The sequence below is a fragment of the Schistocerca piceifrons genome, chromosome 5 (genome assembly GCF_021461385.2).
Source record: "Schistocerca piceifrons isolate TAMUIC-IGC-003096 chromosome 5, iqSchPice1.1, whole genome shotgun sequence".
NCBI classification, from domain to species: domain Eukaryota; kingdom Metazoa; phylum Arthropoda; class Insecta; order Orthoptera; family Acrididae; genus Schistocerca; species Schistocerca piceifrons.
Window position 1 is genome coordinate 157,723,689 of NC_060142.1, and position 27,142 is coordinate 157,750,830.

At 41.4% G+C, this 27,142-nt stretch overlaps 1 protein-coding gene across 1 annotated transcript in view; it reads right to left on the reverse strand.

Moving 5' to 3' along the window:
• Nucleotides 1–27,142, reverse strand: part of LOC124799243 (G2/mitotic-specific cyclin-B-like) — a 55,140-nt gene that overhangs the window by 12,273 nt on the left and 15,725 nt on the right. Inside the window, exons 3-6 of the mRNA XM_047262788.1 lie at nucleotides 21,271–21,493; nucleotides 14,886–15,041; nucleotides 13,653–13,892; nucleotides 6,632–6,750 (exon numbers count right to left, since the gene is read on the reverse strand). Of these exons, the coding sequence (XP_047118744.1) occupies nucleotides 6,632–6,750; nucleotides 13,653–13,892; nucleotides 14,886–15,041; nucleotides 21,271–21,493 (738 nt within the window). The remainder of the gene's footprint in view (nucleotides 1–6,631; nucleotides 6,751–13,652; nucleotides 13,893–14,885; nucleotides 15,042–21,270; nucleotides 21,494–27,142) is intronic.

Genomic DNA, 27,142 nt, shown 5'->3' on the forward strand with positions numbered 1-27,142 from the left:
TATTTACTTATGGAAGTAAGCTTTTCCATCTCTAGGAAACTTATTAAAATAACTCTTGCAATTTAATAACTGAATAACATGCAGAAAGTCAGATGTGGGTAATGGAAATCCTGCTTTCGCACAGGAAAGTTATTGATACCGAACAGTTTCTTTAAGATGAATAAGGACAAATACACTGCTCAAAAGAATTAGGGGAACATCACTTGGGCATCTGCCACTCGCCAATGAGCAATAATTGAGAACTGTGTATATCTACATTATACCATTATCGTTCACAGATTAACTACAGAACAAATCATCACATTCTCAATTGTTCATATAAAAAAAATTATAACATTTGACAGGCGTCAAAAACGAAGCGAAAATCATTCCTCCCGTCATCCTAGGCGCTTTTCATTGGTCAGAGCGTCAATAATGTGTATGCCTCCACGAGCATTTATTACTGCCCGACACCTATGAGGCATGCTCCACGTACATCTACAGGGGTCACCATGTGGTATCCATTCCCATTATTCAATGACAACCCGGAGAGTTCTCGAAGAGTGTGATGGAACAGGACTGCCATGACAATATACATAATGGAGTTTAGGTTGTGATTCACCACTGGCAGTTCCTTTACTTCAATGTCTAGCCTAAGACATTCCTGCTGATGCTTGTCACATGGGCCCTGGCATCAGAAGGAACTTGGGGCCACCATTGTACACAGCAGCTACCACATAGTCCAACACAATCTGATGTTCTGCCTGGCAGTAAGGTAACCACAGAAAATGACAAGATCCATATGGTTGGAAACACTCAAGCCACTCTCAGCATCACGCAACCTTGGAAATCTGGCAGACATTTGGCAGGTATCTCTCACCATGGGTCGCTGCACACAAGCACAGCCACCACTTTGTATCTGAGGAGATCTGGAGTCATCTGTGACTAACATGTTTTGCTGGTCACTAAGTTGTCAGAGTCATATGGTCCTTTCTATTAAAATGTTCATCATAGTTATCAGACAAGAGGCTCCACTGGCCCTTCTGAGATCTTGCAGGACTGGCAGTATTTGTACGACACCGAAATAAACATATGGCCAGATATCTGTCTTCACTTGAGGTTGTAATGCTTCAGCAACCTGGTCCAACTCTCTGTGTTTTCTGACCTGTCTCTCTCTAATTTGTGTACAACGTATGGAAGACACAATGAGAGGTATTGGCATCTGCAGCAACACAATTGGTAGTTCATCCTGGTAGATCAAATAGACCGAACTTGCAACTTGCACTGCATTAAGATATCACATTGCATGTGTTTAGCCGAATACAGGCTGCGATTCAAAAGTTTGAAGACTTAACTCAGAACTAGAAATTTATTGGACATAAAAGTACACCGGACTGAAATGCTTCAAAATATGATCCTTCAGCATCAACACAGCGCTGCCTTCCACCGTTTGTAGCCCTGCTGGAAGGCCTCGGGTGTCATGCTGTCAATGGCTCTCGTCACAGCCTCTTGGATGGCGGTTGATGGAGCCTAATTGCTTCCCTTTTAGGCCTGCCTTGAGTCAGGGGAAGAGGAAAAGGTCACTTGGAGCCAAGTCGGGGCTGTAGGGTGGCTGTGGTAGTGTTGTCACATTTAATTTTACCAAAACGTTGGCGGCGGCACGTGACTTGTGAGCGGGCGCATTGTTGTTGTAAAGAATCAAATCGCCCTTGATTGCCAGGCAGATGTGGCGAACTCCATCCCTTCCATCCCTCAACTGGCAAAGCACTCCAGCATAAAAGGCACCTGTGACTGTCCATGGGGGAGCGGAGGGGGAGGGGGGGGGGGGGGGGAGATGTGTGTTCATGCGATCTTTCTTGGGATTCAGCAAGGAAGCATTGCGCCATTCTGAGCTTTGACGCTTCGACTTAGGATCGGACTTTTAGACCCAGGTCTCATCACTAGTAACCACTTTCTCCAGAAGGTTCGAATCAACATTCAACTGTTGGAGCATTTCCTGGCAAACAGTCGTGTGCTGTTTCTTCTGATCCACCAACAACTTTTGGCACACACTTTTCGCATCATCAAATTCTCCATCACAATCCTCCACACCGTACTCTGCCGATGAGCTGGGACTCAGTCAATTAATCTAGTACTAAGACGACGGTCATTGTTTGAAAGATCCCACACACTCCCCACATTTTGATCTGGTTGGCTTGATGATGGCCTCCCAGAGTGGTCACTGTCTTCAATATTCCCGCAGCAATCTTTGAAACATTTGTGCCACATGAAATCCATTGCACTGGACATGGCTTCTTCCTTAAAGGCCCCTTGAATCACACCGTGAGTCTCCGTGGCGGTTTTGTTCAGTCGCACGCAAAACTTAATCGCATAACGCTGCTCCCAGTGCTCCTCCATTTTCGCCTCTCCCACTTTTCGACCGAGGTCAATGACACACACACACAGACACACACACACACAGACACACACACACAGACACACACAGACACAGACACACACACACACACACAGACACAGACACACACACACACACACAGACACACACACACACACACAGACACACACACACACACACAGACACAGACACACACAGACACAGACACACACAGACACAGACACACACAGACACAGACACACACACACAGACACACACACACACACACACACACACACACACACAGACACACACACACACACAGACACACACACACACACACACACACAGACACACACACACACACAGACACACACACACACACACACACACAGACACACACACACACACAGACACACACACACACACACACACACAGACACACACACACACACACACACACACACACACACACAGACACACACACACACACACACACACACACACACACACACACACACAGACACACACACACACACACACACACACACACACACACACAGACACACACACACAGACACACACACACAGACACACACACACACACACACACACACACACACACACACACACACAGACACACACACACAGACACACACACACAGACACACACACACAGACACACACACACACACACACACACACACACACACACACACACAGACACACACACACAGACACACACACACAGACACACACACACACAGACACACACACACACACACACACACAGACACACACACACACACACACACACAGACACACACACACACACACACACACAGACACACACACACACACACACACAGACACACACACACACACACACACAGACACACACACACACACACAGACACACACACACACACACACACACAGACACACACACACACACACACACAGACACACACACACAGACACACACAGACACACACACACAGACACACACAGACACACACACAGACACACACAGACACACACACACAGACACACACAGACACACACACAGACACACACACAGACACACACACACACACACACACACAGACACACACACACACACAGACACACACACACACACACACACAGACACACACACACACACACACACACACAGACACACACACACACACACACACACACACACACACACACACAGACACAGACACACACACACACACACACACAGACACACACACACACACACACACACACACACACACACACACAGACACACACACACACACACACACACACACACACACACACACACACACACACACACACAGACACACACACACACACACACACACACAGACACACACACACACACACACACACACAGACACACACACACACACACACACACACACAGACACACACACACACACACACACACACACACAGACACACACACACACACACACACACACAGACACACACACACACACACACACACACAGACACACACACACACACACACACACACAGACACACACACACACACACACACACAGACACACACACACACACACAGACACACACACACACACACAGACACACACACACACACACAGACACACACACACACACACACAGACACACACACACACACACACAGACACACACACACACACACACAGACACACACACACACACACACAGACACACACACACACACACACAGACACACACACACACACACACAGACACACACACACACACACACAGACACACACACACACACACAGACACACACACACACACACAGACACACACACACACACACAGACACACACACACACACACACAGACACACACACACACACAGACACACACACACACACAGACACACACACACACACAGACACACACACACACACAGACACACACACACACACAGACACACACACACACACACAGACACACACACACACACACAGACACACACACACAGACACACACACACACACACACACAGACACACACACACACAGACACACACACACACAGACACACACACACACAGACACACACACACACACACAGACACACACACACACACACAGACACACACACACACACACACACAGACACACACACACACACACAGACACACACACACACACACACAGACACACACACACACACACAGACACACACACACACACACAGACACACACACACACACACACAGACACACACACACACACAGACACACACACACACACACAGACACACACACACACAGACACACACACACACACACACAGACACACACACACACAGACACACACACACACAGACACACACACACACAGACACACACACACACAGACACACACACACAGACACACACACACACAGACACACACACACACAGACACACACAGACACACACACACACAGACACACACACACACAGACACACACACACACAGACACACTGCAAGTGATGCACACTCTCCAGGGTTCCGGAGGCAACTGCCGCAGCATCAGTTCATTCCCTTATTTAGGAGTTGTACCTCGCTTGAGTTATCTGGACTATAGGAAACAAAATGGCGGCCATTTGAAAAAACTAGCGTTTTTTCATCTATTTCAAGAGGGGAAAAAAAGGGCGTTTCAAGAAAAAAGGCGTTTGAAGTTTAGACTACACATAAATGTAATATTATGCAACTTATGTTCGATCTACTATTCCAGATCCATAAACTAGGCCTTCCTCTTCCTCATATAGGGCGTTGTGCTCGATCTAGGCCATCCTGCACTGCTCCACAGCCACCCGTACAACCGGTGACAAGCGGTTTTGGCTGCTTGAATCCGGTGGTCATCCGAATGCTTGGTGAACTGTGTCGAATAGAGCCCCAGGGTGATTTCTATTGTTATGGTCTTCAGAAATGCTGAGTACCCTTCGTTAAAGCTGCTCACTGCCAGGAAAGTCACACTCTCCACAGTCTTCACACCAGAACGCAAATGCTTGCGGGTTAACTTCCGAACACACGCGTTCAAACTTTCATTTGAACTTTATGCTTTTCCTTCAAAGCAACAGTACACTAACTCTTCCTCCGAAAGGGCTTCGTAGATAGGATGAATCACTTTTTGAACTTCTTTGGAGAGCGGCTGGTCGTGCTGATATTCTTCCAGAGGTCCAGTAGCCTCTGCAATGCGCCACTTGCACCAACTAGTTTCCCCATCACTTGTGGAAGTACGTTGCCCAAATTGCCGCCTCTGTTACACCAAATTGGAATGCCGTCTGTGTCAAGCCATAGTACGTCATAAGCTTCTTGATCATTTTATCAGTTTTAGCCATGGGCAAGCACATTGAATAAGTTTTCAGGGCTGCAAAGTCGAAATTCCCAGAAAAAACTGGTGCGTGAAAAAGGCCGATTTCAGGCAGGTATATTTTTTGTTCAAGTGCGAACAACAAACATTTCCGTTCCATATTCGGAAAAATGGATTCAGGGGTGGATTGTAAACACTTATGGATCCAGAACTGCAATTAAAGGAAAAAAAATTGATTTTTTGAAACAAAATATAGTAACTTTGAGAAGTATATAGTTGGTTGGTTGGTTTGGGGAAGGAGACCAGACAGCGTAGTCATCAGTCTCATCGGATTAGGGAAGGAAGTCGGCCGTGCCCTTTCAGAGGAACCATCCCGGCATTTGCCGGGAGTGATTTAGGGAAATCACGGAAAACCTAAATCAGGATGGCCGGACGCGGGATTGAACCGTCGTCCTCCCGAATGCGAGTCCAGTGTCTAACCACTGCGCCACCTCGCTCGGTAAGTATATAGTTGCATACAGATTTGAGTAGAAAAGTTCATGATCAGATACTACGAAATCTAATGATCACTAGACATTTTGAACTAGTATCTCCTAAAGGTGATGAACTTCACAGTAAAAGATACGGTTATGCTGAGTGGGCCGAGGGCATCAATAACGAAAACCAGTCATGTTTCTTTATGTCACAATGTGCAGCAAATTCATGAAACAGCTAAATACAGCCCACAGGAACATTCTGTAACACAATCAGGGTATATTTCATTAACTTCTGCCTGTCACAAAGCTCTCTTGATGCAATGACTAAGAAGGCTTGATTCAGCTATTTTAGGAGTACAAATACCAACACATTTTGCACCCCAATAAGCAGATTTCATCTGGAAGAGGGAAACCATTATTAAAAGAATTCAAACTGACATTTCTGGACTATTTTATATCTTACCTCAGTGCGAGATACAGAGCTGCTGCTGCCAGGCGTGATGGAGCTAGGTAACACAGCTCATATTCCATTAAGCACATTTCTTGGAAGTACTTTGCTAGAGTGTACGTTACTTCATCTGGCTGAAAGTTACAAAACCAAGTGAATACACAAAAAACAGCAGGAAGAAGGAAGGAAGCACAGAAGAACTAATTACTATAGTATCTCTAGGAACACGGAAAATTTGTGTAATCGTAAATTCCAGCAGTTCCTATTTTGTTTGAGAAGAAAGACACCAATAAGCTCTTTATAAGTAAGTTACTTAAATTTGTTATGGACAAGAAAACAACTGAATTAAAAATCTGAAGGAAAACTGAATGGACACAGATTTCAGAAGCATTTCTGAATGTAAATGATTACCAGGTGTAGATGGAATTGAAAACTTATTGTCTTAGCAAGCACATTTCTTTAAAAATGCTGCAAAATTAAACAGCATTTCATTGTTAGTCTCCATTTGCATCCTCCCCCCTCCCCCTCCCCACTCCAGCACATTCTACATTTAAATACAACAGGACATTAACCAAGTCAATAGACAGATAAGCTACATAGGACTTCAAGTTTCTTCCTAAAGGTTGAACTCCCAACACAAGACAGAAATTAAAAATTATGTGTGTGTTAGACAATTATACAGCATAAGCATTAATTAAAGGACGATTTGAGGACAATGACAAGTATCCTATTAAAAACAGATCTGAAACCCAACACATTCATCAATACAACATATGCAGAAGTGTGGTTGTGCCAATGTTACAAATACTTTAATGTCTGTGGCTACATTTATTTCATAACACTGCACGTGAAGCATAAATTATGAAGTGATAAATGAAATTCCAGATATTTAAGTACTGATAAATAGCATTTCAACAAGTGTATCAGTCACAGCTAACCAGTACCATGCCCTCCTACATTCCCCAACTTGAACCCATTTGACGCTTTGCGTGGGGACTTAAGAGATTTGGTGTAATGCAGTGCTGTTGCTAGTTTAACTCTGGAAACGCATTGTCGATACTTCTTAATAATTCAGAACACGCGTGACATTTTTGAACATGTCCAGACACCATTGAGAAGCCCTGTTTAAATCTGCCTTCAGATAAGTGGTGGTTATATTGATGTTGAACATTAGCAATCTTTATGTCCTCAAGTATACATTTGCAATTTGGATCCTTTGGGACTATTTTACAGTGTTTTTTGTACTCAGCCTTATGTTGTGTTTGTGAAACCACTGGTTTCCAGACTCAGGACCATTTTCTCATTTCATTGTTCTCTACATCCATTTCATTTGTACTTACAGTAAACAACCTGTACAGGAAACATGACTAACTACAGGTTTTGTATCTGGCAGAGAACAGAGAAACAGTTTGGTGGTGGTCAGAGAGAGAGAGAGAGAGAGAGAGAGAGAGAGAGAGAGAGAGAGAGAGAGAGAGAGAGAGAGAGAGAGAGATGGTTAGAACAACATGGAAACTAAAAGGAATGCAATGTCGAAAACTGTGTGTACCACATGGAAGCACGAAACATAATGCCCATTTTAATACAATGAAACTGGAGGACCAAGGGATCAAGGAGTTAGAACAATGTATCAGATGGACATGACTGGCTGACCACAAGAATAAAGAAAGGACGACCCAGCCACTCGTGAACAAACTAGAACTGCCAGCCTAAAAGCTTAGACCAGAGTCCAGACATCATAAAACTTTAGTCACACTCATCATCAGCTCCACCCGAGGACAAATCCCCACCGTTATTTGCCTCCGCCCTTGCATCACGGTATAAAGTGCACCCTGTCAAAATACAGCATACTGTAATTTATATGCCACAAGCACCACAAAATGGGGGATCCTTTCACTATAGTAAGAAGCCACGTATAAGAGTATAGTGCTCGATGTTAAGACATGTAAGGGTCACTTCATCCTGCCTGAGCAACTGGCAGGAGAAATGCCACGGATGGAGTGTTAATTTCACAAACCACAGCTTATCGCCATTCACCGCCAGCCATTCTTCACCCCATACCTGCATGAGCTTCCTACATAATGCAGAAATGACAGCCTGCAAGGGAATAGGACAATTTGCTACATCTTGTCCTCTGCACACCTCCTTGGCAGCCCAATTGGCCTGTTCATTTCCCAGTATCCCTAAATTCCCTGGCACCCAGCAGAATGACACCTGTTTTCCCTGCCAGAGCAACTATAGTTGATTATATATTAGCTGGGTCAACAACTCAACTGGTTACAGAATCTGGAAAGGTAAGGCACTGAGGGAATCTGAACAGATGGGAAACTGTTCGCCTTTAATATGATGCATCTGCTCCAGTGCCTTCAGGATCGTGGGGAGCTCCACTGTGAAAAACGGTATACATCAGGAAAGGGAATTCCCTTGTTTGGAGCCATCAGTTTACACGACTTTCAAACTGTGATGCATGTCTAAAATGCCAGGAAACAGATTGAAACGTAAAATCTGACTTCCTATCTTTCTTAAAATTGGTCAGGTCTAAAATAAGCCTAGGACTCTACAGAACTTGAGGTGCAAAACTGCTCCAACCATGATGTAAAACATCAAGACTGGTCACACCCTTCTCTAGAAGGCAATCCTGTGCACAAATCTCAGAAGTTCTGTTGCCAGTTACATAAAAGCCTTTCCAGTGGAGGCTGAGTAATGGTATGGTAGGTGGGTGTGTATGGTGTGGACAGTGTTTTTATACACCTGGCACACCATAAGCAGCCGTCACCTGATGTGAAGGGGAGGTTCACCAGCCGCTGCACAGAGGCTTGGTATGGGGCTTGTTCCGAATGCCACAGTGGCCAACTGAATCCCTTCATGGTGCACCACATCCAACATCTTTAAATAAGAGGGCCTCGCAGACCCATACACCATGCACCCGTTATCTAGCTGAGATCGCACAAATTCCTGTAAAAATCACAGCAAAAGAAAGTCCTGTCTGCTTCCTATGTATTGTGGCTAAGACATTTTAAAATACATAGAGCCTTAGGAGGCCATTTTTCAGGTCTTTAAGATGTGGCAACCATGTAAGTTTAAAATACAATATAAGGTCCAGAAACCTCACTGTGTCTTTAAAAGTAAGAACAGTGTCCCTTGTCCTCAACTTAGGAAAGTTTAAAATGGAACAAGAATGGTTAAAAAGAACACATACTTCTCAGTTGAAAATTTAAACCACTCTTCTACGCTCATTCTTCTAAATGTTGAAGAGTTAGTTGCACCTGATGTGTTGTCATTGCAAGGCTTGAAGAAGAGCAAAACACACACAAATCACCCACAAAGAACACTGGAGAGGACTTATTATGGATATAATACTATTCACAGCTATGGCAAAGAGGCACACTTAAAACACTAACTTGAGGGGACACTGTTCTGCTCAGAGCAATCAGACAGAGCGTCACTGACTCTGCATTGAAAATGCCACGGCGAGAGAAAGGACCAGGTTAAAACGGGAAGATATCTATGGAAACCCCATTCGTGAAGCTGCTCGAGGATAAGATGCCTTCAAGTACTATCTTATACCTTCTCAATGTCGAAAAATATACCTAAAAGGTGATGCTGGCATAGAAACACCTGTTGTATAGCTGCCTCCAGCAGGGCCAGGTCATCAAAGAGAGCAATACCTCCTGAGCCCACACTGACAGCGACTATGGAGTTGTCTGGATTCCAAGATCCAGACGAAGTGACAGTTCACCTCCACTCCGAGGTCTTCCCCATGCAGCTAGCGAGGGCAACACTATGCTAACTACTTGGGCACGTACGGTCTTTCCCAGGATTTAGAAGAAGAATTAAAATTGTCTCGCGCCACAAGTTGGGAAAGTGACCTGACGCCCAAATGGCATTAAACAGTCTGAGGAGGATATTTTTATTATGCCTTGTGAGCTGCCACAGCAAACTATAATGGATTCTGTCATAACCAGGGTACTTATAACAAGCTGCAGACACATTAGAAAATGAGGAGTTGTAATCTTCAGCGGTGGACCGGTAGCGCAAACTACACCTCTCAGCAACTGCTCTATGGCACTGGAAACTTTGACCCTGACTGGCTGTTGCAGTCAGTGTGGCAAAATAGGGCGCCATAGTCTGGGCAATGTCTTGCCAAGTGGTTTGAAGAGTGTCATTCCCATTACAGCAGCCATGGAGCACCTCACTCCTCTTCCAGAAATCTTCCTCATGGTCTCCCATACAACTGAACTCTTGGTGGAACAATTAACGGTGTTCAGAAACTGTTGCTATCTCTTCTTGCCCTCTCAAACAATTCTACTACACTTTGCCCTCGCCACCTGAAAGACTTCCAAGATTCTCTGCAGTTGGCCGACACGAACCTATGCAGAGCTGCATGCCTAGTCCCGATTGCAGACTGGCATTTGTCACTCCACCAAGGAACAGGTTGCCTCTTCTCATGTCCCATGGACTGTTGAATGGATGCTGCAGTGGTGAGGTGGATCATTCTGGTAATCGACACATGCCTCGACATTGGCACAATGATCGAACTGGGCCAACTGGCTATAAAGTTTCCAGTCGCCTCTACCGAGCACCCATCGGGGTGGTTTCCTTTCGGGTTCCACTCCATCTGGCAGGAGAATCCAGATTGGGAAGTGATCACTTCCATGGAAATCACCGAGCACTTCCCATTGACCAGTGTGAGCAAGAGCTGGAGGGCAAAGTGAGAGATCAATGGCAGATAACCCAGTTGCTGTGCAGAAATGTGTGCTCTGTCCTCTATTTAGCAAGCACGTGCATGATGACATGAGAAGCCTCTCAACTGCTCTACCCCTGGGGTAGGTAGTTTCAGAGCCCCAAAGCACATTGTGTGCATTAAAATAATCAGAGGATGAAGGGATGTGGGAGGGGGGAGCTGTGTAATAAGGCCAGTTAGGGCCTCTTCATTGAGCACATCATGTGGAGGCAAGTAAATGGAATGTACAGTCAATGGATGACGCACATACACAGATATGGCAACTGCTTATAAAATCTTAGTAAGGGGGAGAGGTGAGGAGTGCTACTTAGTATTGACAAAAATACCTATGCCTGCTCTAGCTTTCTCTCCACTCAGGTCGTCTTTTTTGTGTAGGACATAGCCTCGTAGCTCAGGGGTGTACAACAGAGAGATTAACCTCCTGGAGACAGACACAGTGGTCTACCCTGAGAGAAGATAGTTCCTCCACATGCGTCCTGAACCCCTGCAAGTTACACTGTAGGGTGGGAGCCATTTCATCAATGTGATTTTAGTTTACCCCTACCTTTGCACTGCAGAGGTGAAGCACTTTTAGAGTGAGGAGGAATGGAGGGACTGCCTGGATCTGACGGATATAGCTCCACGATGTCCTCATCAGACATGAAAGAATGATGTCCGACTGCTCAGGACAGCTTCTGAACCAAAGGTCGTTAACCTTTCCCTGCACCCCATCCCTTTGAGGATGAGGGAACAGATGCAATGAGAGGTACTCTGCTTTTCATGTGCCTTCACTGAACTTGCTGTTGCTGGTTGTTTCTGTCGCAGCTGCTTGCATTGCTTCATAATTACTCACTTTGCCTTCACATGTACACATGCAAGTACAGATGCTGGTGGTGGATGGTTGCACACTGGACAACATATGCACCGAAGCATCGACCTTAAGAACAGGTTTCTGTGCCTTGGAAGCATAAGAAGTGGTAAAGGCGGGAGGGTTTTGTCACTTTATATTCCTTTTTGATTTCAGCATAGGTGATCCGGTTGGTGATCAAGTTCCTGAATTTTTCGGTCTTCTGCAAAAGTGGGGCAGGGAAATCTCTGCTCCAGACTGGGTGGCTCCCAGGGCAGTCAACACAGACTGCTGGAAATGGACAGTCAATCCCAGCTTCATAGGCACGGCATGTGACCACACCCTTGCCAGAGTTGGGCAGTTCAACACTTACATCATATTAACACAATTTTTTGGACTTCTTAAGTAGTTCCACTTGCTTTACCCTGTTAGTCTACCAGGGAACTATTCCTCAGCTACTTTATAGAAGGCTTCTAGCAAGTCTTTCCAAGCCTTTATGGATATAGAAGGGAGTCACTTTTTCAAATGTCCTGTCCTTCCTCTTATCACCGAAAACTTATTCCGATTTACGACTCCTTGAGCCCTGTTACTCCTACATTCATTTGGAGGATTGGGTATGGATACTCTGTTCCTGCTGGGAGGAGAAGGAGATTGCAATATACTACTTACTACCTCCAGAGCACCACTTAATTCACTACCAGTTGCTCAGCTGTCCAGATTTAAGTTTTTCATAGTTTTCTGGATGAATTAAACTGAATTCTGACATGGTTCCTTGGAAACCATGAACTATTTCTTTCCTTATTTTTTAACAATTGAAACATGCAATCGGCACCAAATGATGTCTACAGACAACCCAGATTTTACATTGAGCAGAAGGCTAGACTCATTCAAAAGCAATAGTGCCAATGAAAAAAAAAATGATCTGACAGTATGATAAAAGATATTAAACACCAAAGTACCTTATGTGCACCTTCCAGCAATTTGAGCCCATGAAAGAAGATTTGTAACTTGGCATGCAGTGTAAATTACATAATATTTGCAATAATAAAAAACCACAAAACTAGTTATAATACTAATGGAAAGTTGGTTGATTCATTTGATGTAAGGGACCAAACAGCAAGGTCATCCAGCATTTGCCTGAAGCAATTTAAGAAAATCACAGAAAATCTACATCAGGATAGTCGGATGCAGGTTTGAACTTTTGTCCGCCCATATGTGAGTAGTGGACTAACCACTGCACCACCTCACTCTGTAATGGAAAATTGCGAAGGGAACAAATGGTGATTTATGCGTGTATTATGGAAGGAACCATGGAAAAGACTTTTTTTTAAAAAAAAAACATTCTACAGTTTAAATTCCTAATAATTTGGAATTAGTTTAATGCAATGTCCTGGGGAATGTGTCAAAGCACAGCACTCATTCAGACTTTAAGCTCTTGAAATTCAGAGCATAAAAGTAGCCATACTTACTGAACATGCTTTGCTGTACCGACGAAGGAAGTGGACACTCAATGGATAGCCAATAAAGAAGTCCAGGGTCCTCAAGATTTGGTTTTCCATTTTTAATATTTCATTTTTTGTATAAAGATTACTGCAAATATATACAAAATTGCTTATCTCTGGAGGGTATGTTTCTTCATATTTGCTGGCTGTTAACATTGATGCTGCACCAAGTAACTGTATCTTCTTTTTGTCTATTATATGTACTTTCTGAAAACAAGAAACTGGCTAAACACCTCATTTTGCAGAGACATGCACTAATTAATATTTGTCGACAAACATGTACACCACATCACGAGCATTGTGAGACTAACAATTGCATTATGTTAAGAAATGGAAGTTTAATTTGTGTTTCAGCTAATTTAAACTCCTGCAAGGGTGAGGTGGATACTTCCTTTGATAAAAGGGGTAATTGAGGGTCATTTCACCTACAATGTCACAGCAGCCGTGTGTTTTAAACAAGTTCCTCACAATTCTTTCTAATATCGTTGGACAGGGAATCAGTTTAAACACCTAAAAACAAACTGATTTTCAAGGCTCTGTGCACAACCTAAATTATCTCAAAGTTTTGGTGAATGGTGTGGCAAACAGGTATCCTTGGTACGAAATGAACAACTGCAGTTAAATAGAGTATTTCAGTTATTTGCAAGTTTTTCCAAAGGTCAAAACCAATTCTTGAACATATTTTACAAGATTTATCCATAATAAACAATGAACAATGTTACAAAAAACTTGCAACTTGTCATAGCTTTAGAGTAACAGCATAATCTGTAAGAATTAAGATATTTCTGCCAGTTGAATACTGAACTAAATTCATGACAACAGGGAATGGCAACAAGAAAATCCTGAGAACCCATTACCCGAGAAGCTCTAATGGGGGAGGGGAGGGGGAAAAAAAATACAGCAATTTTTTTCTTATTTCTTTTCTTTGCAACTGTTAATTGTATTCCCAAATCACATTATGCTCATGGAAGTTTAATATTTAGTTCTGTTCTAAAGAATTCAATGCCTCTAAATACTAATTGCTTCCAATTTGGTTATCAACTGTATGCAAGCAGTATTTCTATTAACTTAGAAATTACAGTTAATTAACAACCTATTAATTGTAAAAGTTCACATGTGAAGGAGACCACAAAATTTAGTGCCACATGTAAGTACCATTTTCAAAACTATAAATGTATAAGACACAAATATTTTTCTTACCTGTAAGTATCTATCTATGATAGCTACTGATAGAAACATTGTCTCTGAGAGCAAAGAAAATTGAAGCTGTACATCGAACAACCAGTCCACAAGGACTAATCGCATCCGTGGAGTGACTGTGCCACACAGGAAGTTTGGTCTCAAAGGATATTTTATCTGTAATAAGATTAATAAAAATAAAGGGAAAGTAATGTTTCTAATGTTCAAAGAATGTCAAATTCAATAAACTCAAAATTACCTTCTAAAACTGAGGTTGTTTCACAATTAATGTAAAATGAGAACAAACAGTGTACGCAGTAGTCAGGAACACCAAAGAAATTTATGTTTCCTGAATTGTTAAATTGTGCCCATATTCTCTGTGTGCCTATTTACAACTCAGCATTTTAACTATTTTTAAATCAGTGTGTAGTTGGTAACTGCTGACCTTAAGCTATAGATACCTAGACTAAACAAGCCCCATCTCTACCGTGCTGAGGCAGGGACAGGAAAATGGTACAGCCGATTGGGTAAGGACTGGTCCTTGGCAAAATGTGCTATAGAAAAGCTGACAGCCATAGCTGGTCATTTATAGCTGAAATCTAATGCAGGTATTAATATTATAATGGTACTATAATTTTGCTGCACAGTGCATCATATCTACTTCCCTGATCAAATAAAACTGGAAGACGACCTATCAGTCCCAAACGAAGAATTTCACCTTTGTTTGATTCTACATATATACATTTACAATATTTTTATTGCATTATCAGAAATCAGCTTTTATCACCTACCCTTTGTTCTTTACGTAATGGGCATTAACATTATTGAATATAGTACGGATCTGACACAAAATTAGGACAAGCAAAACTGCCATTTAAGGTTGGATCTGAGGAGCAACATAAATCTCAGCTTTCTGCACCAAATCTTAACACAAATTAACTTTAGATTTAATGTCAAGTATATACACCACATTCTATTATTAAAATTCTCCCTCATTACTATTTATGCTTGGAGCAGCACCTCTTATTCAACAGCACTAATATTACTGTTTCTATGATTTTTTATATTAACTAAAGCACACTTCAACTAATTTCTTTTAGATCAAATTAAACTATACATATATGCAACCAAAGATTATGCATAAACTCCAGTCATACTGATGAAAGTACAGGCAAAATGCATCTCATTCCACTTCTTGATCATTTCTCAAAAGCGTAGCTTTATTTTTTTATTTATTTATTTAGTTAAAAGTAGAGGAAGTAAAAATTAGTGGCATAAACCAGTTTTCTTCTAACACCAGAGCTATCAATATCTAAATATTCAGTAAGGGAGTATTTACAGGTTAGCTTTGTTTGGTTGAAAGCATCCTTTTGAAGGAAAGGATAAATAATTTTCAGCAGTGGCAAAATTTACCAGAATTTCTGATTAGATAACATTAGTTACCAAGTTCAAATTTTGAAACTTAATAGAACTTTATACTTAATAAATTTCAGCACATTTTTGTGAGACTACCTTTATATAATCTGTATACAAATTATTCTTTAACATAAGTGTAGTTGTATTTGCATAGTAATCATATCACTCCTTACCTTCAGCATTTATTTTAACAACTTTATCCCAAAACATGTTGGCAAAATTTTACTATTTTCAAAATTTTATTTGTGGAATGAAATATTGCTCCCTTTCTCACCTTTTTTTTCTACACCCAAATGCTGCGGAAGACTAGCACAAAAGCAGGACTATATAAGAAAAAACTAATTCCACAAACTGCCTGCAACCGTCATCAGTCCTTTAGTTCAGGGGTAGTTTAGCTGCAGTCAGTGATGTCTGCCAGGAATGTATTCGGATTAAGAAGGTACATAGAAGCAGTAAAACCAAGGTACTGAAGATACTCATGCCCGAGATGAGAAATAAGTTACAAAGATGCTTATAGATTGGAATGGGACGTAGGTCAGATCACGAGTGGCGTCTCGCAAGGCTCATTCACAGAGAGGAACTACACCAGCATCCAATCCCCACCAACATGATTAGGCAAAGAGTTACAGAGTGTAATGGACATCAGGTGGTCGCCAATAACAAAAAGATGAAAAACAGGTATGGCAGTAGATAAGTGAATCTGGAGCACTGCATATGACTAGAGCCCTCCCACCCCTGATCCATAATAGTCGAGGCATGAAATAGTGCACACTATTCAACAGTGCATTATCCCCAAAATGGAAAATAGGGTGCAACAGAATGAGACAAAACCACTTCTAGACGCAGTTAAAACAGTAAAAAAGGAATGAAAGAACCAATGTGAATGAAAATTTGTACGAAGGTCAAAAGACAAACCCAGATCGCCTGCTCACTTAATCAGATGCACTAACCAGTAAAACCCTGTCACAATGTCTTTGCACAACCACATTGACTACCCTAGCAAATCACCCCCTCCCCCCAATCACTGTTCCTGCCACTTTCAGTCTGCACATATACGCTATGTGATCGAAAGTATCCAGACACCTGGCTGAAAATGACATACAAGTTCATGGTGCCCTCCATCTGTAATGCTGGAATTCAATATGGTGTTGGTTCACCTTTAGCTTTGATGACAGCTTTCACTCTCACAGACACACAGTCAACCAGGTGCTGGAAGCTTGCTCTCTCAAGGAGCACGGGACTTCACCATCACCATCACCATCACCATCCTTCACGGAGTGCTGCACTGAGGAGAGGTATCTATGTCTATCAGTGAGGCCTGACATGATATCGGTGTTCCAAAACATCCCAAAGTAATACAGCAGGATTCCTGTCAGGACTGTGCAGGCCAGTCCGTTACAGGGACGTTATTGATGTGTAACCACTATGCCACAGGCTGTGCATTATGAACAGGTGCTCGATCGTGTTTAAAGATGCAATTGCCATTGCTCAATTGCTCTTCAACACTGGGAAGCAAGAAGGTGCTTAAAACATCAGTGTAGGCCTGTGCTGTGATAGTGCCAAGCAAAACAAGGGGTGCAAGCCCCCTCCACAAAAACACAACCACACCATACCACCACTTCCGAATTTTACTGTTGACACTACACACGCTGGTAGATGATTTTCACCAGGCATTTGCCATACCCAAACCCTGTCATTAGATCACCATATTGTGTACCATGATTCGCCACTTTACACAACATTTTTCCACTCTTCAATCATTGTCCTTAGACTGAGCGAGGTGTCATTTGGCATTTACTGGCTCGATGTGTGGCTTATGAGCAGCCGCTCAACCACGAAATTCAAGTTCTCTCACTTCTCACCCAACTGCCATAGTACTTGCAGTGGCTCCTGATGCAGTTTGGAATTCCTGTGCAGCTGCCTGTACAGATGCCTGCCTATCACACACTATTATCGTCTTCAACTGTCGGCAGTCTCCGTCAGTCAATAGACGTCGGCCTGTATGTTTTCATGCTGTACGTGTCCCTCCACGTTTCCACTTTACTATCACATCAGAAACAGTGCACCTACAGATGTTTAGGAGTGTGGAAATCTCGTGTACAGACATATGACAAGTGACAATCACCTGACCACACTAAGACTGAGTTCCACACAGCACCCCATTCTGCCCTCTCAAGATGTCTAATGACTGCTGAGGTGTGTATTTAAAATGGTCTGCCAGATTTCTGCTTCAAACCTAACCAGAGGTTCAGTTATGGATCGTGCATTAAGATTTGAGAATCCACCATAATCTGCGAGCAATCATTTCAAGCAGTTTGCAGAGCACATGGGCAAGGCATTCTGTCTGTAGCTGTCAACAGACACCTTTGAGCCAAATTCAGTTTTTGAGCCTGAGTAGACGTAGCCTTCGAGTAACGTTCATATGTTTGAGCATCTGAGGACATGTTTGTTAGATGCTCCATAGAGCATTGGAATAATTTTTTTTATCAGAATTATACAAAACAAATCAGCTTACAGGGTATGTATGCATGCATGATTAGTGGTAATATTAATGTAGAAATTTTTAGTCCTACTCATGCAACTACACTTTACTGGCTGTTGGTTTTTAAGAAGAAATTTGTCAGAGTAGAAGGAGCTGTTCAGAAGAAATGATTTAAATTACATTTAAACCTTTCTTTGCTATCTGTAAGACATTTTACGTTGACGAGCAAATGATCAAAAATTTTTGTTGCTGCATAATTAACTCCTCAGCTCTAACAGTGGGTAATTAAGGTCATTTCTCCCCTCTAGTGTTTTAGATATGTGCATCACTGTTTTCACAAATTGTAACAAACTGTTACTAACTGATTTCATTTCATATGTATTACGAGACAAGAGCCTGAAGCAGTTCACAGTCTGTGGGCGGTGTTGACAGAGTGATTTCTAACTTGTTTCTGTGTCGGAAATGTTGCCGGGTATGAAGAGAACTGTTACAGAGTGTGTTACAAGTTGTTTAGCAACAACCTATGCATCAACACAAAAACCGCCCTGAAGAATGAGCCCCTGAACAGTTAATCTTCAGTGATTGTAGACCACAAACCCTGGCTCACACCCAGGAGGGAAAGGTATATATTCCGAAGAAGGAAATGTAGCCATCATTCCATCTTGCTGCACATTATTAGGAAGCCTTAAGATGGAGAAGGAATGGGGATAATTTAGAGAAGAGCATCGTGCAGGGAAAAATCTAGGGCAGAAGACTACATGGGAGAGCAGCAAACAGATGGAGACATCTGTCTGATGTTTCAACTACGTAAGAAAAAATAAGGAAATGAGGTCATGGCACTCAGCAATGAGTAAAACAACTAGTGAGAGGATGGAGTCACTTAAGTAACGAAGGTAGCCTGTAAAGGATGCCGCTTGAGATGTTGCGCGCCCCTATGACAATCCTGAATAGCTGCTGGTATGCCTGTGGCCCACCATGGGACTAGCTGGTGACAGAGTGTGTGTGTAGAAAGAGGAATAGTAGTTCCAGCAGCTCAGGTCTTGTGTGGGTCACATCTCCCACAATCTCATGGACGCAGCCTGACAGAGGGGGTCAAGGTAAGAGGTATATAACTGCCAGCTGGCTCTTCGAAGAGTCCAACATGGTAAGTTATCTATCAGACGGTGACAAGGAAGTGACTAGATCACCAGGACATGGTCAGTCACAGAGATGACCACAGAGTGACCACTGTAGTGTAGGCACAAGACAGGAGGAGGGGGGGGAATCCTAATATCAATAGCTGAAAAGGTGTCATGAGCAGCTCTTAAACGGGTAGGAGGATTGTTCAACTGCATCACAATATTTACATTTTGAATCTTGTTGCAAATGTTTTATCTCTATTTGCACTTATGGCAAATTTTTTTTTTTTTTTTTTGAGAACTTTATTTTCCTGTGGTACCCACTACCTTAATTTCCATATCCTTTTTTGCTCTGGGAAATTACGGGTCCTTGTTTACAAGGACCCTTCTGGCCATCACAGAGTTTTATCGTGGATAAAACCAACATACTGATACTGTTCATTATTGGAAAAAATTTTAATTAAAATAAATACACAAATCAAGGCAGTAAACACTTTGCACTCAGATTCTTTCAGATTTAAAGACACAAAATGATGTCATTAACTGAAGAACCATGCACATCAATTTAAAACAATGTAGTATTTGGAATGATAACTTCCTCTTAATAATCCAAACACGTTCGCTAAAAATTTTTATTATTTGTCTACAGTGTATGAGAAGAAGGGTTGCAACTTACCGTAAAGAAGACACGTAAGTTGCCAACAGTCACAATTTAGAGACACTAAATATCATTTTTGGCCACAACCTCTGTCAGCAAAAGAGATACAGGCACACACGTACAAAAAAAAAAAAAAGGGGGCAAGCACACCTCATTCACACACAACCACCAACTCCAGCATCTCTGACAGGAATCCTGGGGGGTGTGGGTGTATTACTGATAAAGGCTGTGGCCAAACACTAGGAGTGTCTTAATTGTGCTTTCTTTATGCTAAGTAGCAATCTGCCTTTTCCTACATTATCGATATTCTTATCTGGAGTTTCCATTGTCTGGTTTATTATTTGTCTTGCTTCTAAGTATAGAAATTTTATCCTTATTTTAGTTTCTTTACTTTATATGCTATCATCTTTCTTCAGTTGTTGAGGTTTGAGAAAAACTATTACTCACTATTAATTGCACTGGTTTCAATCACTTTAGGACATTAACAATATGTCCTGTGTTCAACGCCATACCACTATGTTAACATTTTATCTCCTCATTTCAAAACACGGAATGACAGGCTCATGATCTGTTGCTTAATAATTTAAACTGAATAAAAACTATTAACTATGTTCCTAAAATTTATAAAGATAAATACTAACATTAAATAACATCAATCTACCTAAGATATATTCCATGTCATATCACAAATTGTAATTTCACATTACACATCATTAAATATTTCTCAATTACCTCAAGTGCTCTGAGATATTCAAAAATATCTTTTGCATATTCCCCAATAAAAAGTACATCATTTGCAGATTCTTTGTCTATGTCCTGTATATTATACAGAGTTGACGAATATGAAGTCTGTTCTTTATTAACCACCTTTTTTTCTTCTACAGGAGGTGGATCTGCATCATTTATGGCAACACACTTTAATGTTTCTGTCAAGCGCACAACTTCATTTTCCACACTGAAAGCAAGCAATGATAAGCATCTTAATTCAATGCATGCCATGAAAAACTTTTCCTACAACTTAGAAATGCATGTACAGCCCACAGGAACACACAGTATGTGCACTGATTATTACAGAAAGTTTTTTCTTAACAGTTGTAGACTCAGAAGCAACACTAGGATAATTTTAGTAATTATATAAATACTTAATGACACACATTCAGAAAGCATTGGTTGGAATTCAGTTTAGAGTTAACTCTTGTTGAGACCACAACCTGTACCTTTTGAAACACAGACCACCACTTTCCACAGGACTTGGTAAAGAAATAAACATGGCAAAGAACTATAAGTATTTAGTCTATAGAAACACAGGTCAGAATGCACCTAAAATCTATCAATTTTGGTTAATTTTTAAACAATGTCTCAGATTTCTGATTTTCTGTTTGACAGTACTTACTAACATGGCCACTTCTACCAACTTTTGAATGTGCCAGTTTGTTTTTCAGTTTCAAAATTGGAAATGTGGTTTCCCAAATGTGTTCCTTAAAACATCTGAATATAACAAGAACTACTGAAGCCATAGCACTTTGTCTGGTACCAGTTCAAATCTCTTTAACTGTGCTTTAATTTGATATTAACGTTACAGTAATATGAAGTCTTGCAAAAACCTATAAATTACAGGTTTTTTTAACACTCAAAAACATTTTCCTCAGACAGACATTTCTTAGATGTGTGATTTTCTGAGAAAATTTGAGAAAGGAGAAAGGATATTTTCCACTGAGAAATTAGTTTGGCAAGTATCATAATGCACATGTTACCTAGCAGTTCATATTGCAAGTAATTGTCAACAACGAAAAAGTGTGGAATTTTGATGTAGCTTGAATTCTACTGATAGATAATAGTTTTATTTTCCATTTTAGTGTTTGAAGATATTGCATGAACCAATTACGAGAAGCACTATAATCTCATGTATGGGGCAACTTTCTTAGCACTTAGGTGCCGATGCCCGTAAAAATATGGGCGTGCACGGCCTGCCCAAAAGTCCGGCGCCTGTAATTTTACGGGCGCGGGTTCTCGTTCTTCCCCTTCCTTCCTTCGAGTGTTCTTATGGCTCCCGCTTGTCTGGGAGGTGCTGCATGGACTGTAGTTTGAGTATTGGTCACTAGATGGGGCGGGCATGCTGTGGAAGGGTGTGCTTCCCTTTTCATTTGTTGTGTTTTGTGAGCGGCGATTTTTTCCCGCGCGGTCTCAGTAGCGTCGACATGGCGAAGCGTGGCTTGACGGACGAAGAAATTGCTCGCGCGTTACATCGTGATTTAGAAGAAAGTGACGTTAATTTGTCAGAGGAAGATATTGCAGAGGACTGATGATGATGTGGACTATGTTCAAGAAGAAGTTTCTGGCAGTTCAGGTAAAGAATTCTGACAACAAAACATGTATAATTTTTGTTCAGATTTTCACTGAAAAACTTTCAGTACGTAATTATGATTTTATTTGCAAATACTACTCTTCTGATAGATTCAGAAGAGGAGAGCAGGTGTCCAAGCACTTCAGCAGCAAGTAATCCCATCTACATTGTACCTGAAGAACGAGCAAGGCTGACGGCGAGGGGGAAGCCGAGACCTGTGCGCCGCACCAATTCTGAGGAAGGTTGGACGACTACTGATTATGCACAAGATATCTATCTATTCTCAGGACAATCTGTAATATGCAATGTTGTCAGTTTAGACAAGAACAGTGCACCTCTAGAATTTCTCACATTTCCTGTGAGACAGTATGATGAAACATATAAAGGAACAAACTAATCTGTATGCTCAACAATGCATCAGGAAATTACAAAGCACAAATTCCCTTTCACCCACCAACTCATTATCAAAGTGGTAAGGAGTTACACTTATGGAAATAAGGAAGTTTGTGGCAATTGTAGTCCATATGAGTGTAAGTGTGAGGCCACGTATACGAGAGCACTGGTCCAAGAACCCTGTTGTGTCGTGTAATTTCTGTCCAAACCATCTTGAGCCATGAGATTTCTTTCTATTTTGAGAAACTTCCACATTAGTGATAATTCCTTAGCTAAGAGGAAAGGAGAAACTGGTTATGACCCACTGCACAAGGTGAGACCCCTCCTAGATAATGTGTGTGCTAATTTCCAGCGTGCGTATACACCTTCTCAAAAAATTACAACAGATGAAGGCATGTGTAAATTTCGAGGTCGTGTGTATTTCAAACAGTACATGCCACAAAAACCAACTAAATATGGTATCAAACTGTACATGTTATCCGAATCTGACACAGGTTACATCTGGAATTTCTCTGTTTACAGTGACTCTGGTAAAGACATTGCTTGCAAATCTTTCAGGAAAAGGCTACACTTTGTTTACAGACAGATTCTACACAAAAATGGCTCTGGCTCTGAGCACTATGGGACTCAACTGCTGAGGTCATTAGTCCCCTAGAACTTAGAACTAGTTAAACCTAACTAACCTAAGGACATCACAAACATCCATGCCCGAGGCAGGATTCGAACCTGCGACCGTAGCGGTCTTGCGGTTCCAGACTGCAGCGCCTTTAACCGCACGGCCACTTCGGCCGGCGATTCTACACAAGTCCAATACTTGCTTCAGAACTGGAAGCTGCAAAAACTGCTCTTGTGGGAACAAGAAAATCTCGGCAGGGATTGCCTCGTGCTATAAAAGATACGAAACCTTCAGCGAAGTGAACTTATTTTCAGGCGTAAAGGAAATATGTTAGCACTGTGTTGGAAGGACAAAAGAAATGTGCATATGATAAGTACAAGGCACACTACTGAGATGGTCACTTTCACTGATCAGAGAGGAAGAGAGAAGTCAAAGCCAGCCTGTATAGCGGACTACAATAACAAGTTTGGTGTTGACTTATCAGATCAGCGATTGTCATATGGCGCATTTGAACATCGAACTTTGAAGTGGTGGAGAAAGTTGGCATTCCATGTTATACTAATGGTGATTGTAAATTCCTGCATATTATATAATAATGTTACTGGAAAACACCCCACATCATCTCATTTCACGACAGTTATCTGTGCAGATCTTGCACAAAGCAAAGATCTTGAACCCCGACCTGGTCCATCTGGACACTCAAGACTGTCAACTGGAAATCATTCCCTGGAAAATGATTGAGACAGAAGTAGGTAAGAAACAGAAACAAAAGCAGTGTGTAGTGTGTTCTCTGAGAGGAAAAAAACTGCCTGGAAAAGTGTGGCGAAAAGACAAGCTACCAGTGTAGTGAATGTAAAGTAGCATTGTGCAAAATGCCGTGCTTCAAAATTTACCACACAAAGAGCAAAATTGCACCCTAAAATAGTTACAGGAAGTTACTGTAGATAAGACATACTGTATCCATCATAATTACAATTTTTGTGTCAAATATAAAAAAAATTCCTTCTAGAAAATACAGTGAATATACCTTTGACCAATTTTTCCTTTTTTCAAAAACAATGTTATAAAAATAACACTTGTCAAAAGTATGTATTAATTCAAGAGAAAGGTATTATATATGGTTTTAAATAAGAAAGTCTAGGTCTTTCAATAAGAGTAATTTTACTGCTATAACTGAAACCTTTCACGAGTTTTAGTAGTTTAAAATACGTTAAAATCAGCAGGCTTTATGGTAGACAACCGCGCGCAATGGCTCAGGACCCGAAGTGTTAGGTACGTACTGGCAACAGTCATCACTGGAGCTGCCACTGAAAATAACCAACTTCTTTTAGAAAATCTTTGGTATTCAAAGTGAGAAATGAGTTTTCTGGTCAACTAGATTAACTTAGACAAGTTCTCATAACCTATGATTTTGTTGGAAATGACATTTCTGCTTCAAGATGAAATTCCATATTACCAATGGACTATCAACCGAGGAACACAGCATCCTTTAGCTGTGTACTACAATGAGGATAGTAGCTAACTCTGTAGAGCTTCGCTTTCTGCGTAAATTCTAGAACCACTAGTCCTTCCACCATCTCGACACACAATATTTTAAAAAGTAAGGGAGACAGAATGTACATACTGTGCGACACATTTGTGTGTGCAGGCTGGAAAGGAGTCACGAGCACAAGGTAGAAGCGACAGTCTAATGGTTCCCACAAGTGTTTGCCGCTCACACCACAGAAGTCTTACTGGAAGAACAATGAGTGTTTATTATCTTATGGTTGAAAAATTGTTAATTGTATTTCATGTGTTGTACTTTCTAGAAGCAAAAAATGTTATTAAATTACGAGTGGTTCTTAAACCAACTCGCTTATGAATGTTAATTTAATGCATTTCTAAAGCTCGAAATATGAGTGAAATATGAGAAGACGGAGATATATACATGTGAAATGCGAGAATGTTATTCTGCATAATACAATACATCATTGATTGGTGAAAACAAAGTTTTTATATTTACTCCATATGTTCTATCATCTAAGAAGTGTTAGAACGTGGCAACCAATGGAATTGGGGAGGGGGGGGGGGGGGGGGGTGAATTTTGAGAGTAAATTGAAGCAGAAGATATGATGTGTTGCCATAGCAACCAGGTATAACAAGACAAGAGAACTGTTGCATGGAATTGGATTCGACTTAAAAGTTAGAATGGTGAAAATTAATAAATGCACTAAAAGAGATGACATAAGAAAGATATAATGTTAAGAGGGAAGATTCTGACGTTTTAGACTAAGAAGAAATATGACAAGAACAATTCATCGAAGAAGATCCGATGTGAGGAGGAAGCGGCTCTGATCCACATTGTGGGGACACAGATGTGGAAACCAGCCAAGTCAGTCGACGACGGCACAAGACGCTAATCACCGGTGCCAATTCCACATATGCTCGTCGACACCGAAACAGACATTCAACGCCACCAGCGCCAGTGCACTTCACCAGTGCTGATTACGCATCCTCTCACCAATGCTGCTAGAACTATGCCAAGTGAGCGCAAAACAATAATTGTCTGAATGTAAAGTTAAAGAAACTGTTGAATAATAGACTTAAGATAGTTATTAAACTCTGTGTAGAATTTTTTTTATGATTACTAGATCTAAAAGTAAGAAGAAAATGGATAATACAAATACTTGGGGAAACTCCGGAACCAGCTATGGCAATGAATGTGAGTAAGGAGGTGCCAGACTGGTCTGAGGTAGTAAATTTAATCAAAGCCCAAAGTGCAGATTCAGTGGCTTTAAAAAATGAACTAAGTCTTAAATTAGACTCAATAAATACTCAAATGATAAAATAGATGACCAGGGCGCTTCTTTGAGAAATGAAGTAAGTGCAACTTTAAATGCCAAACTAAAAGCCCAGAGTTTGCAGTTAAACTAAACTATAAATTCTCGACTGGATGATCAAAATACAACTTTGAGCATTTAAAGTCTTAAATTAGATTCAGTGAATACTCAATAAGTTGGATGTTCAGAATGAAACTTTAGGACTGTTAAGTGCTAAGATAGATTCACAAATTTAGTAATGTATGTGAAGGTATGGGAAATCTGAAGACAGAATTTGACACTTTAACTATTAAAGCAGAAAATTTTGAAATAGGTTTGAAAGAGGAATTAACTAGTTCGTTAAGCAGTCATGTAAACCAACAGTTCACTGACTTTAGTCAGACACAGAGTTACCAATTTAAGGACTTCGCTACAAAGTTAGAATGTGACATT